A 16,931-nucleotide genomic window follows, 5' to 3' on the forward strand; every position below is an offset into this window, starting at 1 on the left:
TGCATCTGCTGATGCACGATAAAGTGCCATTGGCTTTTCTGATGGTTTCGTCACACTGCCGACTCATGTTCATCTTGGAGTCCACTAGGATATTTGATCGTTAATATTTGGCTGGTAATTTTCAGAGTGCCATAAACTGTCCATTGTATTACAACATAATCTTTAACTTTTATTATGCAGAGCTTTAGGTTTAATTAAAGTGCTTAGATCATTAGATGCTTATCATTAAGTTTTTTACAGTAAAGCCGAACAATGCAAAAACAAGATGTTTTCCTCTGCTGCTCAATGCTGTACATACACATTAAAAGACAATCCCATCCCAAAGAGCTCATATCCTAAGGGTCAGTTTATAGGAGTAAGTAAAAAATTGATTTCATTCCAGATAAAAGTATTCATGTTAGCTTTCTTTGTCATATTTAGCAGCAGAAACACAAGTAAAGCTCTTATTGAGATTGCATAGGATTGGAACTGCTTCACTAAACTTCTTCCATGGAAACCATACTGGCTTGCCATCTTTCAAGGCATTATGCTATTGATATTTTGGAAGACAGGCCTAGAAGGAGCTACCTGACCCATCAAGTCCAATCCTTTGTCTTTGCAGGCAATGCATTTACCTAATGAATCCCAAAACTCACCATATTAAACCCTCTGGCACAACTACAAGGTACAATTACCAAGACACCAAGAACATCCTATTGCATGCCACAGGTAAAAGCAAGAAACAGAAGGACACTGCCTATTGGGCATACCAGTGTGACAACAGGTAAATAATTAATCAATATGTGCTCAGTAGATCTTAGGAAAATGACTATGCCCCATGCTACAAAGAAAGGAAAAACGTCCCCCTAGTCTGTACCAGTCTTAGCTACAGAGATAATTCTTTCCTGACCACAAATTCGATTATCTGTGTAACTGCCTGTACTGTGCCATACAGGTGGTGCACGCTTAGATTTCCCCACTACGTCACTGTAGCAGCACACTATAATTGGGGAGGCATGCCACTAAAGCGAGATAGCTAGCAGTCACCTGTAGACCCGCATGATCGCTACATTGCCATACAATGATATGTAGACACACCCAGTATATGACACTAAACAAAAGAGCTAGGAACCTCTGGGTTTTCTATGGAGCAGCAGTTACATCAGCACATCCCAGTCAAAATTGCCAACTTCCCAGTGCTTCAGAGAAATGTGCCACAAAACCCCTGCAGCATTCACAACAGTATAAAAAACAATTCTTTCTTGGCCCTCACAGTCATCAAAACCCACGCCACCTACTACACTGTAAGGCTAGGTACAGACATTCAAAAAGCCTGAGGCAGAATCAATTTAAGTTGCATGGTTTTCTGTAAGCACCATAGTTTAGATAGATAGAGAACAGAATACATATTCCCCCTTTGTCAGGGGAGGAAGGCAAATATTAGTGTAGGTTCCACCATTTTTACACCAGTTTATGTATGCCGGGTTTCTGTTCTGTTATGAGTACAGACCAGTTGTGCATGACAAACTTTTGTTCTGTCATGGGTAAAGACTGGTTTCTGATCATTTATACCAGTAAAAGCATAATGTCTGTACCTGGCCTAAGAGTGTTACATCTCTGCTGCAACTAGGGGATTACAAATGATTAATTCCACATATTGCGCACACTGATTGTTGACCTAGAACCCTGTGTGTCCTGCTCCATCATACCATCTCTTCCTTAAACATATTCAGTTCAATCTTAAAACACCCCATCACTCTACTTGAAAAACAATTCCAAAACATCACTCCTCTGATGGTTAGAAATCTTTTTCTAATTTCTATTCTAAATGTATCCATAGACAGTTCACGCCCATCTGATCTTGGAGTGGTGCTGTTTTTCAGTTTTTCTCCTTTCCTAATATTCATTTCATGAATGTACTTGTAAGGAGGCGATTCTAATTTCTAGGTTGTAAAGCTAAACAAACCCAAGCTCCTTTAATCTTCACTCATAACAAAAAGTTTCAGTTACCTTAACTGTGCTAGTGGCCCTTCTGGAACAGGTTCCAGTTTTAGCTGATTTTTTTAATGTTGGTGACCGGAACTTCACACAATATTAAAAATGAGTCTTACCAATGATTTGTACAATGAAGTACATTCAGAGAATTAATTTCAGTTAGCTACTAGTTCTTACTTAATTAGTTTATTTTTATTGTGCAAGATATACTGTACCATGATATTTCAAATAGCAGAGACTACATTTCTATGCATAGATGCAATATTTGAACCAGTGTTCATTCTATCCAGCCCAGCCCATGCCCAGAGCTCCCTGCTGCAGCTGCTCGCAGCCCACATGGGGATGTCCTGAGCAGGCACAGGCAGCCCCAGGTGGGCTGAGTGGCTGCAGCACAGGGGGCCGGCCATGGGGCAGGCAAGGGGCCGCTTTTTCCCCCTCACTCAGCACCAGCTTGTAACCCAGCCCCGCACCGGGTCCAGCCTTGTGCATCAGGGCCACAGTGACAGCAGCTGCGGCCTCCCCTGCATGCCACACTGGGCAGCATTTACTGCTGCTGCCTAGCACACAAGCTCCAGGGGCCCTGGCTGGCAGCAGAGGCAGGTTACAAGCTGGTGCTGAGCAGCGGGAAAAGCGGCCCCTGCACCACCCCATGCCCAGTGCCCCATGCTGCAGCCACTCGCAGGCCACCTGGGGCTGCCTGTGCCTGCTGAAGACAGCCCTGCATGGGCTGTGAGTGGCTGCAGCAGGGAGTGCGGGGCCATGGGGTAGAACCACTTTTCCCCAGCACTCAGTACCAGCTCCTTTCCTGCCGGCAAGCAGAGGTCAGGGCTGTGCGCTGCCCCCTGCCTGTACCACAGGGCTAGGGGGAAACCGGGAGTGAGAGGGTGTGGGAGTAGGGCCTGCATCTGCGTCCCAGGACCAGTACCAGAAGGGCCCAGAGCAGGGCAGCAGAGGTATAGTCTCCTGGGTGGCAGGGGCTCTATGGAACTGGGCCAGCTCCCTCCTCTCCCTGCTGGTGCAGCCCAGCCTGGCTCCACAGACCCCAGCCAGCCTGGACCCTGCTCTGGGTCCCACCAGAGCTGGCTCTGGGACATTGGTCCCAAGATACCAAGATGGTGACCAGGGGGCGGGGCACCTGTCAAGAGGTGGGGCTACCCATGCGGCCCTCAACAGCTTGCTATAACTTGGTAAGCGGCCCTCCATGCGAATAATTGCCTGCCCCGGCCTAGAAGATATTGCAGTGGCAATAAGGAAAAAGGCATCCATTGCCAAAGTGCAAAACTGAATAAACAATACATCTAAACACCAACTACTTATACAGTCTTTTACATATTCAATCTGCTGGAAAAAATTTAAAAGGTTAATATCATCTCCATTTTATAGCTGAGAAAACTGAGGCAGAAAGGAAAATAATGTTTACAATGCCAAGCAGTAAGGCAGCACTGGAGCAAGAATGAGAATACTTGAGACCTGATTCACAATCAGTATTTGAACCATACAGCTTCTGACAAAAATTAACTTCAGAAGTCAGACAAGTAATATATATACCATGTTCCTCTGCTGGCATTTGTGAAGTTGTAGCCTTAAAAGAATACATAGGAAGAAGCCCCCATACAGATTGTCACTGTTCAACACCACTATAGCAAACATGATATTTGTATTTATTATCGGTATTTTATTGCATTTGACTCTATAGGAATATTATGATCATTCAAGCAGCAAGCTTCCTGTTAGAACTGTGTACTGTATTTGTCAAATGCACGTTAACTACTCACTGCAATTATGGCTGCTACCAAAACGCAATGCCGTGCAGTGGGAGGTTCAAAGCATCTGCTGTGAAGAGTGGAGGAGTTAGTAAGCACTGACAATTTATACTCCCATTGATTTTACAGCAAAGAAAGAGGAAGACAAGGAAAGAAATATGTAGTTGCATTCAAGATGGCAGCATGAAGAAAGTTAGAATGAATCTGGTGGTGAAAGATTTTGGGACAAGCCACTTAAAAAAAAAAGCAAGAGCCAGCTAAACTAGAAGTATATACTTGACAGCAATGGCAAAACATCAAATAGATGTATTGACAGTGGAAGCAAATCACAGACAGAAGGATACAAAAGTATGAGGGGCTAGTAATAGAGACAACACTTTGCCTTCAAGGCAAGGTGCCACTTTTGAAGTACCAGTAGTGACTAGTAAACCTATAATGATCATGATGCTTGCCTTTGATTGATGGTACATAAGTTTGGATGATGATGCTCACTCATCTAAAGGTCCCTTATTTTATTCCTAAATTCTATGTTTCTTCAAATCAAACTCCAGATACATTTTAACAACAACAACAAAAAAAGAATTGATAGAAGGAAAATAAAGAAAAATGTGCGTCATGCTTCCAACCTATTTTGGCCAAGGCTTGTAAATAAGAGCTGGACACTAGTTACGGGAAAAAAATAAAACAAAACCAAATCAAAACTAAACACGTGGCATTTTAAAAACAAAAAATATATATCAGTGTTAGTGTACTGTAATTATACTATTTATTACATATGTGAGTGGCTACTGATCATGCCAACTGGTGACCATTTGAACAATGAAAGGGCAGTTCATGTACAGCAACCTGTTCATGTAATACATATTCTTACACTCCCCCCTTCCTTCTTTAGTATTTTTTAAATTCTATGGGTTTGTTTGGGTTTCAGTTGGGGGGGTTGGGGGGAGGGGGGAGAAGCATTAGATATACAGATATAATGGCTCTGAACTGTCCACCTAACATTTAACATTTAATGATTAGTGGCTGTTATTTGGATTATGTGGTCACCTATGCTTTCAGTCACTTGCTGTAGTAACAAAAAACCACGTATTTTACATGAAAACAAGCCACACTTTCTATAATAAGAGATCTAGAATCCACAAAATGCTGAAGGACAATATGTATGATACCAAATAAAACTGCTGATAAATCTTGCATGTATTACCTCTGATTTCTACATATAAATTAAATTAAATAACATAGGTCATGCAGGAAAAGCACTAAAATTATTCTGTCAAAAGAATAAACATAAATATATCTTGGGACTTTTTGCAATATGTGGAAATCTTTTATTTATGCTACTTGGGCATAAAACATCTCTCTGATGAAAATCCCTTTATTATTTATAAATGATCCTGTTTTAAAATTGATTTTTTTCTACATTTTTTTCTTCAATGTATTTGTGACAAGGTATCATACATACATCTAGTCACAAACAGCACTATAAGCACTCCAAGGCTACATTTAACCTAAGTGGGTCAGTTCTAATGAGAAAGCATGATATTTACATGTAACAAGCATACCAGTCTGAGAGTTGAAACCCAGAATATGGCATCAACTCAGGAATTATGTCTTTACACGCAATTTACATTAGTCAACTTTTATTAGTTCCTAAATTTCCCACTCAAAAATAAAAATCTATTTCTGGATAAATGCAGTATGAACAGTACTTGCAATTTTGCTCTGCCAAATATTTGCCAGCTTTACTTTTGTACTTGCAATAAAAAAATTCCCCCTTCACTTCTCTATTTCTAGTAGAATCCAGCATGACAGAACGTTGCTGTGATGATGGTACAGTCTACTGCTGAGAGTAGATCAGTATAATTTTCAGAGCTACAACCTGATATGCTGTACAAGGAATAATCATCTAGATGTGTACCTCTAAGCAGTAAGACACCATGTAGATGCATAGTACTTTGATCAGAGAATTTAAAATAGGAAGACCATCTGCATGCTGTGTTTTTTTTAAAGCAAATTAAACTGAACCATAAAAAAAATTCAAAACAAGAAACAAACCAAACATGCACTGCAAAATTTATAACCATTTCCTTAATAGATACTACAGCAACAGATAGCAAAACAAAAACCGAAAAAAAGAGAGAAAGAAATAAAGACAATCCCTAAATATATACAAAATATAGTCCAGGTCTTTGTTCCATCTGGACATTCATTCAAAGGTGTAAATAATGATTTCATTGTTAGGTCTCTAAAAGCAACGAGCTCCAAATATTATGTGAGTGGCTCTCTCTCAGTTCACACTGGGTTCCCTTGACCCTGCTAGACAAGCGTGAAAACATGAAATAAATGAATGTTAACAAAGATGGGTCTGGGAAACATTCCCCATTAAATACTTGCAGTGTTACTCCTATAGATGTAAGATTCTTCATTTGCATTCTGTGAGTCTTTAATATTTGTGAACAATCACGATATTAATGCCAGACATTAGTGTAAGAAACCAAAAGGGCAAAATGGAAAGAAAAATCTTAGCCCACATCAGCTACATGAGAATATTCACTAGCCTTATATAGACATGCAACTAAAGCAAATAAGGAACTGCAAAATAACTACCTACTTGCAAACAGAAAATTATTTTATCACAATACCTTTTTGTGTTTGTCCCTCTTCCATATTCTCTTCCATGGCTACCTTTCTTCACTACAAACTGCTACACAGAATTAAATCAAAAGCTTCAATTAGATGTAGGAAAAAAAGTGTGAAGTGTTTTTTTTTTTCCCTGGGAAGCTCCAACAGCAGAGGCTTAGGCAAGTCCTCAGAGCTTAGCTAAGGCTCCCTCACTCTCCTTGTTTGCTTGGAGACAGGCTGTCAAGTGTAATTTCATTCAAATTACTCTTCCGTGAAGATTATCAATTTTTCTTCTCAAAGCTGTCCATTGTGTACCACTGTAAGCAGGTATTCAAATGAATAGCTTGTGAATTTTGGGGGGAAATTTGGTCCGAGTCCCAGGAGCAGTGACACTGATTCATAAGCCTCGCTTTGCATATAAAATGGAGAAAAGAAATTGAGGTTTGTATTGAAATCTGTGTTTTAAATTGGAAACAGGCTGCAGTGAGAACAGATGGAGGGGTGTCCTCCTAACATGAAGCAGACCACCAACCCATAATTCCCCCTATTTGCTACCAAAGTGGGAAAGCCCAGATGCCTGTGGGTTCTTTATGCTGCATTAGTTGTCTCTCTCATTCTCTCTCTCCCTCTCAGATGCATACGTAACTTAATGCCTCTTCATTTCCCCCTCTCTCATATACCTAAATTTTTTGGGTATAATGAGTATTTGAAATAAATATTATTACACCCATTCTAGAAATTATTCCAGGGGATGGGCAGAGGGTTTATTTAAAAGTAATGCACCTTTGCAGTTTATTTATATATAAAGCAGACTGTAATAAAGACAATTATTGACTGTACATCAAATCACTAAGGCATTGTCTCTTCTCCTAAGTTCTCACAAATTTAAGATAGAAGGCTAGAAAAAATATTACAAGTAATTTTAAACTTTTTTTTTTTACCTATAGCTTGCAAAAATTATCTGCAGTCTGCAATTTCTCATTAAGAGATAGAACATTTTCAAGATGGTGAAGCATCGCGCGCGCGCAGACACACACACATCATGGATTGACTGGGGAAAGCATAGGTTAAGTACACTGTGAGGGCACCTACTCATTTGGGGAGCTCTGCAGTCTGATTTGGAATGCAAATTGGACGCCGCAGTCTAGCAATAAATTAGCATTTTTTTTACCTTCGTCTGAGTGACATAGCATCATCTTAAGAGCTCCAGTACATAACAGAAAGAGCAATAAGAATGCACACAACGTGCAACTCTACTGCTCTACTCTATGTGAAGCTTTTTGACAGCTCTTCCATGCACTTCTTTCCCACCTCCTGAAAAAAAGTGACCAATTCTTCTTTCTCAAAATTGAAAATGGCTCCTTCTACAAAAACAAAATAGTACTTAGCCCAATGGAATAACTTCTCCCAAAAGGAACCAGTCATTTATTCACCCTGTTATACAACAATGGTAATGGTTCACACCAGGGCTGCCCAACTTCAAAGCAGTCGGAGACCACACGCTCCATGGGCCACACACCTGGGGGGTAGCGCTAGGAAGCAGCATGCAGCAGAAGCCACAGAAGGGAGGAGCTCCAAGACCCTGGCTACTGGTGCAGCTGGAGCAATGGGAGCAGCGGCAGCTGAGTGGTAACCCAGGGACCACATGTTAACCCTTCACCAGCCATATGGCCTGCAGGCCACCAGCTGGACAGCCCCAATTCACAACATTAGAGTTGTGTAATTTATACAGATGAATATTTAAAATGTGCATTGATCTATTTCAGTAATCAATCATTTCCGTCTTTAAAAATTAACCCTCCAGTGGTTCACCTGCTTTTGCACCCCTTTCAACACAGATCAAGAAGCAGCAGCCTTTAAGTTCAGCTGACATCATCTCTAGGACTTCAGATCACATTGGTTAGACCAGGAGTGGGCAATTATTTCAGGTGGAGGGCCACTTACTGAGTTTTGGCAAGCCATTGAGGGCCACATGACAGGAAGCCGGGGCAGATGAATATTAATTTTCTAAATTTTTTAGGGGCCATGTGGGCCGGATAGAATGGCCTGGCAGGGCTGCATCCTGACCACAGGCTGCATTTTGCCCACCCCTGGGTTAGACAAAAGTTGTAATGAATTCCCAAGGGATTAGATTTCGATTTTTTTGTAACTACTCTGACAAAATATTGAAATGTCTTTGCAATTTAAGATACCTACAGCTTCTCCTGTTAAACACTAAATTGTTTGGACTGTGTACTCCAGGAACTAGAAACCTTTGGCAAACAAAAAGAAGTAGTGACTCAAGAATCTTGATATGCATTAATTTGCCTGTCTCAAGACAACCCCTTGAATGGCTTATTTTCTCTACAAATGGTTACATTTTCTCTTTGCCTTTTTAGGGCTAAGATCATTCACATTTGCCCAGTTATAACCTGTGTAGGATATCCAGGATGCACTTCGTAGGTCTTGCTGACCCTTACATAAATATTATTTCCTATTTATATATTGCTTATTATTAATGATCTAATTTGTAAACTAAAGTATTAGCTCCCCTCCAGTGTTAGACCCCTTTAAAAGGTTTAAGTTATATGAGCATTCTGCACAAAAAGATAAAAAAAACCAATGCAACTAAAATGATAAAAAAACAGAACACTAGCCATAATTTTTTTTTTAGCTAAAATCAAACCAATCCTAGTCACTAATGACTGTTTGCAAGGCAGGAAATAATACTATGGCTATGTCAATATGGCCTCTTTCCTACCTCTGAATCCACCAGTTACAAAATAAATTTCACCCATTCAGTCCTGCTTGGAAATTAGGTAACTGGGGAGAGTAGATGGCTCAGAAGTGTTCAATGCCCTAGTGTGTTCTCAAAACAGTCTGAGAACAGCCCAGTACAGTCCTGCAGTGTGCATTCAGGAACCCCTATGCCATCTATTCTACTTATTTACAAGGCTCTGTTGGAAGTGATCAGCAAGATTCCTTGTCCATTCCCCGTACATTGTCTCAGAATAATTAGGTGCCTCAGAATGACAATCTGGCAATACTGAGCCAGGAACTGCCTAGCACTAGCCAATAAAAAACATGAACAGAAGTGTGTCCAAATTCTTTCCCTCTCTAGAGATCAGTCTACTCCATTACAGCCTCAGACTAACCATGGCTTTTGTCTGGAGCCAGACTCTAATAGGTTAATCAACCAAAAGTCATCCAGAGGGCAGCTGGAGTGTGAATGGCCTGATCCTTAGCAGTAGAGTTATTGGAACTGGAGCAGAGACTAGTTCTAGGCTGATGCATCTTTCTGATGGCTAGAAAATGATATTTAGAAGTTTGCTTTTGGGAATCAGCTTGTAAGAAAAGTAGATATTATATTAAAACAATGGTCCAGGGGAACAGCATGGGTAAATTGATTTCTAAAAGCCTGTCCCTCCACTGAACTCTCTCCAATTTGTCCACATCCTTTCTGCAGTGGGGGCCCAAAAGTGAAAACAGTACTCCAATGTGGCCTCACCAGTGCTGATTAGAGGGGAATTATCACTTCCCTTGACCTACTGGCAACACACCTACCAATGCAGCTCAATATGCCGTTAGCCTTCTTGGTGACAAGGGCACACTGCTGGCTCGTATTCAGCTTTTTGTCCACTGTAACCCTCAGGTACTTTTCTGCACAGATGCTGCCTGGCCAATCAACCCCCAGCCTGTACTGGTACATGGTACAGTTCCATCTCAGGACTTTGCATTTGTTCTTGTTGAACCTCATGAGATTTATTTTGGCCCAATCCTCCAATTGGTTTAAGTCTCTCTGAATCTTAGCTCTACCCTCCAGCATGTCTAATGCTTCCCCTAGATTGGCATCATCTGAAGACTTGCTGAGGGTCCACTCTATACCATCTTCCAGGTTGTTGATGAAGACATTGAACAAAACCGGCCCCAGAACCAACCCCCAGGACACTCCACTTGATACCAGCTGCCAACTAGACATTCATTCAGTCAAGCCATTGATTACTACTCTCTGAGCCTGATGCTTCAGCCAGTTTTCTATCCTCACAGTCTATTCATCCAGCCCGTACTTCCTTAAGAGAATGTTGTGTGAGACTGTATCAAAAGCCTTGCTAAAAATCAAGGTACATCACTTCCACTGCTCTCCCTTCATCCACAGAGCCAGTCACCTCATTATAGAAGGCAATCAGATTGGTTAGGCATGACTTGCTCCTGGTGAATCCATGTTGACTATCCCTAATCACCTTTTTCTCCTCCAAGTGCTTAGAAATAGATTCCTTGAGGATCTTCTCCATGATTTTTCCAGGGACTGAGATGAGGCTGACTGGTCTGTAGTTCCCTCGATCTTCTTTTTTCCCTTTCTTAAATATGGGCACTATGTTTGCCCTTTTCCAATCATCTGGGACCTCTCTTGTTTGTCATGAGTTTTCAAAAATGATGGCCATTGGATCTGCAATCACATCAGCCAACTCTGTCAGCACCCTTGGGTGCATCCCATCCAGCCCCGTGGACTTGCTTTTCTAAGTAGTCCCAGCTTTTCTTAGTCCCTAACCTGTTCTTTCACCACTGAAGGCTACTCACTTCCTTTCCAAACTATGCTGCCAGGTGCAGTAGTCTGGGAGCTGACCTTGCCTGTGAAGACTGAGGCAAAAAAGGTATTGAGCACTTCAGCATTTTCTCCACCCTCTGTCACAAGGTTGCCTCCCTCACTCAGTAAGGGAGCCACACTTTCCCTGATCCTCCTCTTGCTACCAACATACTTGTAGAAACCCTTCACACCCCTTGCTAGCTGCAGCTCCAGTTGTGCTTTTGCCTTCCTTACGTCATCCCAAGATGCCATCTACTATATTCCCCACCAATTCTTCCCTGTTTGTGAGCAGTAAGTCAAGAACAGCACGGCCTCTAGTTGGCCACTCCAACAAATAAATAGCAAACAAATAGCAAAAAGGCAAACATGCTCAATCTATTTAGAAGCAATATCAGCTTGGTTGTTTCTCCTAAGCAACTCCTCAAAATCTCCCAGAACAATCTGAGCTTTTTAATCTCCTTCCAGCCTGAGTTTAGCTAGATAGTCCATAAACAACACAATTCTACTAGCCAGTCTTCTGTAATAATGGCATAAAGTGGAGTGTCATCTATATTACAAGTGCATAAATCTTGTTGGCCCAAATTCTATTTCTGGGCAGTATCCAAGTAGAGCTGCACACATTAACATTGACTCAAAACCAGCTAGCTGTTAATTTTTAAATGTTTCTCCCCAATCTCCTTTAAAATTTTTACTTCACAGAAGTTGCCCATTAGTTTCTTCTGGAATCTGACAACATGATGAACAAGGAATGCATACAAGCATGTAAACTATTTTTCCAGGCAACCAAAAATTAATCATTTTGCAGTCACTGTTAGAGTGCATAATGTATATATATATAATGATTAAATCAAATTTCAGTAAAAGATTCTTGGCTACTGTTATGCCCAACACTTATTTGATCTGTGCATTCCTCTTTCTCCTTCAAGTATATATAACATAAAGTAGTTTAATTAGAGAAATTATTCTGAGAAAAATTGCAGGTTCTACATATTGCCATACAAAACTATTCCTAGAATCTGGTATCCCCTAACTTTCATTAGGCCCTGAAAGTAAACCAGGAAATCTTATTGCCTCTCTCTCTGTCTTCAAACTATTGGAGATTCCACACATTCTGAAGAGCACACTGCAATCTATGATACTTCTCTTCTATCTAATGATATCCCATTAAAATGATCAGATTACCCAGTACAGTAAGTGCCTGACCACTCTCTCAGCTAACAAACACTCCCATTAAACTACTTCTAGCTGTCATGTAACCATCTAAACTTGACCCAATACCTCTTCTGGTTGACCAACTGCTCTCTACTGTTTACATTCCTTTCAGCATTTACCACTTGCAGTGAAATAATCCTTAGGGGGGAAAAAAAGTGTACCTTGATGCCCATTGTGGTTTCTCATTTTCAAACATTTTTTTAAGGCACTAGTGACCTTCTTAAATCATGTGATGTATAAAAAGTACTTTATGTGAAAGTGTAATCATGTTCTGCAACTACATCACCTCCTGGCTACTCATATTCCTTCTCTACCATTGACGCCTTCAACAAGTTGCATTAATATACACCCACATTTCTGTACATTTTATGCAAAAAAAACCAAACCAAACCAAAACCAAAAAAACCCCAGTTACTTAAGAAAGACCTTAAATTAATCTGGCACAAAATACCTTTGGTAATTCATAGCCATATACAAGCATTACATTTCTACTGGAAGACTGAACACCTGTTCATTTTCCACCACTTTGATTCCACCTGAGGCCAGGAGCTGTGATGTGGCAAGGAAATGCTCCCCACACCTTTCCACACCCTGGAGTTGAGCTCCCTGGATTTCCCCAGACTGGGATCATGCTAGTCTGAAGAAGGCATGAGAGATGGAAGTGGGTAGCTGCTCCCACCCCTCCCATAGACCATGACATGAAGGAAGGAGCAGCCACCTGCTGTTACCCACCTCTAAGAATTAAGAAATTTAATGCAATAGGACTTGGGATGTTTCATCATATACAACAATGACAATATAGGAATCCATGAGCTGACAGAAAGAAACAACAGAAAATGCTAATTTCCTGAAAAGGGAGTATGAAAGGCCACAGGTGTGCTCATTTGGAGTGGGTGGTGCCAGCCTGACATGCAGAATGTTGCTCCTAGGAAATCTGGAGCAACCAGACAAAGGACATGTTATTGGTGTGTGGAAAAGGCAAGACAAATCTGGTGATGTTTCCAACTAGGATGCAATGAGAAATGTAGGAGTATAAGATGGAGCAAGAGAAAGAAGTTCTTTGCTGGTGTGACTTGATCTGCTGGAGCCAGCCAGCCTGGGATACTTAGAATTTCTCTTGCTAGCCCAGTTGTGACAGTCCAATCAAATGCTCGTAACTGTAATAACTGCATGGGTGCAGTCATTAACAGGCATTGTAGCATCGCTATCTAATGTATAGTTGGTATTTTGGAATAGCATTTTAAAGAGTTCATTTAAACTAACTGTACAACTGCTACTGGCCTTTAGATTGAATAACAATATTTTAGCTAATTACTGAATTACTGATTTGGTCATTCAAATTCCAGCACTGCCCAGCATGAGGGGAAGAGGGAGGGCAGTTGGCATGCCACTCCCTCTACTCAGCTCCTAGGTACTGGAACCCAAGGAGACTGAGCAGCTGTTGCTTGTTCCCCACCAGCTGCTCACACTAGGGACCCCATTGCAAGGAGTGGCCAGCGGGCTTTGTCTCACTACTCCATTCTCACTAAGAATGAGTGAGAATGGAGGAGTGACATAAAGAATGGGACTGGAGCAGCCAGTAGTCCCCATGCTTTTCCAGACTGGATCGCAAAAGTCAGAGGAAGGCATGAGGAGCAAAAGAGAGGGGGCTGTTGCAGGCTGAATACCTGTATTGCTCCCTTTCCCTGAAAAATGTCCACCATTGGAAATGAACACTTGTTTGTATCCTATGTTGCATTATATCTCATTTTTTTACCTCCAATTTTTCCAAAATTTGTTCCAAATCCTCACAAATTATTAAGGTCAGATAAATGGCCTGTGCTTGCCTAGAGCATTCTTCTCCACACCTTAGACATAAGTACTATGTTACCTATTCTCCAAACATCCAGTACTACCTCTAACTTGATATATTTAATAAATATTCATATTATTGGACCTGCAATTTTATGTTCCCATTTCTTCAAAATTCTAGGATGCCCACTCCAAACCTGACTGCATTAAGCTGACTGAGTTTGGCTTTTTCAGTTGTGGTAATAGCAGTTTCTACACAGTGATACATCAACCTGCCCCCCTCTCCCACAGTTCAGCATGGCTGCCTAACTGAAAACCAAGGTAACCTTAATTTTGGGGCCATACTTAGATTATATTTATTCTTGACCCTACCTGAGTGTAGCATGGCCCCTACCTTTTCCCTATTCTATTTTTATTTATATGAGAAAGGAAGCATTTGTTCTCCAGTCTATACTGGAAAGTCTCCCATAAAAATCCAGGTCCCACTACTGTTTCTCTCTCTCTATTAACGTCAGTGAAATCTCTATCTATAGCCATAGCTGACTCTCCAGGTCCACAGCAGACCACTAGCAATTAATTCTCTGTCCTTCATGAAAATTATTTTGACCCAGACAGATTTTGTTGCATTATCCTTTCTTAATTCTTTAGTCTATCGCAGTATTACCATACAATCCCACTCTAATTCTAACTCTTGTATTATAATATATGTATCCCAGTTGTTTCTGAGTCAGGAGCCCTCATTGCCTAGCTGGATGACATACAGTCCTTGCACTTACTATACCACCTACCTGAGTATTGTTCTGATTGGTTCTAGAGGTTTCTTTTTCTGGCTAGCACTATGGAAGAAAGAGACTTGGGGGTCATCATTGACCACAAGATGAACATGAGCTTGAAATACGATGCTGCGGCTAGTAAAGCGACCAAAACGCTGGCTTGCATCCATAGATGTTTCTCAAGGAAATCCCAGGATGTCATTCTCCCATGGTACTTGGCCTTGGTGAGGCCGCAGCTGGAGAACTGTGTCCAGTTTTGAGCTCCACAATTCAAAAAGGATGTGGAGAAGCTTGAGAGAGTCCAGAGAAGAGCCATGCGCATGATCAGAGGTCAGGAAAACAGACCTTACAATGACAGGCTGAGAGCCATGGGGCTCTTTAGCCTGGAAAAGCACAGGCTCAGGGGTAACCTGATGGCCACCTATAAGTTTATCAGGGGTGACCACCAATTTCTGGGGGAATGTTTGCTCACCAGAGCGCCCCAAGGGATGACGAGGTCAAACGGTTATAAACTACTGCAAGACCATTTCAGGCTGGACATAAGGAAGAATTTCTTTACTGTCCGAGCCCCCAAGGTCTGAAACAACCTGCCATCAGAGGTGGTTTAAGCACCTCCATTGAACACTTTCAAGAGTAGATTGGATGCTTATCGTATCTGGTTTCCCCCTTCAGGCAGGGGGCTGTACTTGATGATCTTCTGAGGTCCCTTCCAGCCCTAATGTCTATGAAATCTATGAAATCTACCTTCCTACCCTCTGATATTCCTCTATTTCAGTATCCTCTTTGATCTGATAAGTCAGGACTGGAGATTATATGAGTTGTTTCCCAACTTTGACTCATTTCTTGGTTTAAAGCTTTGCTTATCAGTCATGCCGGTCTTAAATCTCAAGAGATCAGTGCCCCGGGTATTCAGGTGGAGATCACCCATCAAAAAAAATCCTTTTTATACTTATGTCTCCAGTTGCTGAACATCCAAAAAGTTCATCTACAAAGCTTGAAAAATCTGCTTGACAGCTAATGTCCCAAATACTATCTACCATGGAAATTAATAAAAAGTAATGTAAATTATGATGGGGAAAGATTTTACTTACATCTACTTTAACTTTTTCCCCACTCCCATTTTTGGTATTTTTTTCCTGAATTGTTTCAGTATTTCTTTTTTTTTATTTCTCTTTTTCTCTACCACATGCACAATTTTGTCTGTTTCTGTTGGTCCCACCTTCATTCTATTCTCTCACTCCTTTATCTCCAATGTGTCTTTTCCTTAATATTCAGGACTACATCAGGTATTTTAGAAAAATAGGCATGCAGTTCTTAAATATCAGTTCTGAATGTGCTAAAATTCACTTTGTTCTAATGTTAGTATAATACTGTGGTCCAAAGAAAATGACCAATGCAAGCAGAAACTGAAAAAGTCAGCAGAACAAATGTTGATGTCTTCATGATCTATAATATCTTACTTTGTAAGTAATGCCTTCTGTTTCCCAATATATTTACTGTGCTCATCCTCTTTGCACAACTAAGGAAGAACTATACATGTGAGTGTGGTGTCAGGCAAGTTTCCCTCATTGTTTCTTCACCATTACAACTCAAAATATGTACAGAGATGTAGTAACACTCTCAAGGTTCCTACAAGAACTGTCCAGCCAGTGTTTCCATGCCCAATAAACAGCAAGAAACCATAGGTGCCAAGGTAAGTGAAGAAAAGCAACTGAATTTTATGGAGGCTGCAGCAAAGTACCAAAACTTGGACGTTCAAAGGTTTTTGTATCATCTGAAATAAAATGGGATGAACTTAATAGTGTGAGTGAACACAGGGCAATAGTGCTACCTATAACGAGCAAAGGAGACAGAGCATTCAACTCTCATAAACAAGGCCTGGTAAATAGTTCAATACAAAGAGCAAGTAGAAGCTGATGAGTTTAAAAGACCACTTGCTACCCCGCAGAATATCATGAAGTGTGGTCCAACAGTTGCACCACTGGACTGCATGGCAGGACACCTAACTTCAGGTCCATGGGCCAGTACTTTTGTTACTCTGTGCTTTACTGCCAGTAATGAGGATGACAATCCTTACCTTTGTAAAACACTGTACATTGTTTTACATAAAAAGTGAAGTCTTAGTCTTATCACTAACACTACGACTACTACTACTACAAACAACTAAGTAAGGAATCCAAAAACCTAGAATAAGCATGAAGGCAAACACTAAATTACACAGTAACTATCTTG

The 16,931-nt window shown here is 41.0% G+C and overlaps 1 protein-coding gene across 5 annotated transcripts in view; it reads right to left on the minus strand.

Annotated features, from left to right (window-relative positions):
• GPM6A (glycoprotein M6A) overlaps positions 1-16,931 on the minus strand; it is a 382,272-nt gene that overhangs the window by 249,790 nt on the left and 115,551 nt on the right. For 2 of the 5 annotated variants that reach the window (XM_019534631.1, XM_019534630.1), the window contains exon 1: positions 6,380-6,894. The exons of 2 other annotated variants lie outside the window; for them this stretch is intronic. In XM_019534631.1, coding sequence (XP_019390176.1) covers positions 6,380-6,416 — 37 coding nt within the window. In that variant the 5' untranslated portion in view covers positions 6,417-6,894. Of the gene's footprint in view, positions 1-6,379; positions 6,895-16,931 lie in introns of those variants that run through there. One more of the 5 variants, XM_019534633.1, reaches the window with a different exon arrangement.

The sequence above is a fragment of the Crocodylus porosus genome, unplaced genomic scaffold (assembly GCF_001723895.1).
Source record: "Crocodylus porosus isolate Cpor-Errol unplaced genomic scaffold, CroPor_comp1, whole genome shotgun sequence".
Classification (NCBI taxonomy): Eukaryota; Metazoa; Chordata; order Crocodylia; family Crocodylidae; genus Crocodylus; species Crocodylus porosus.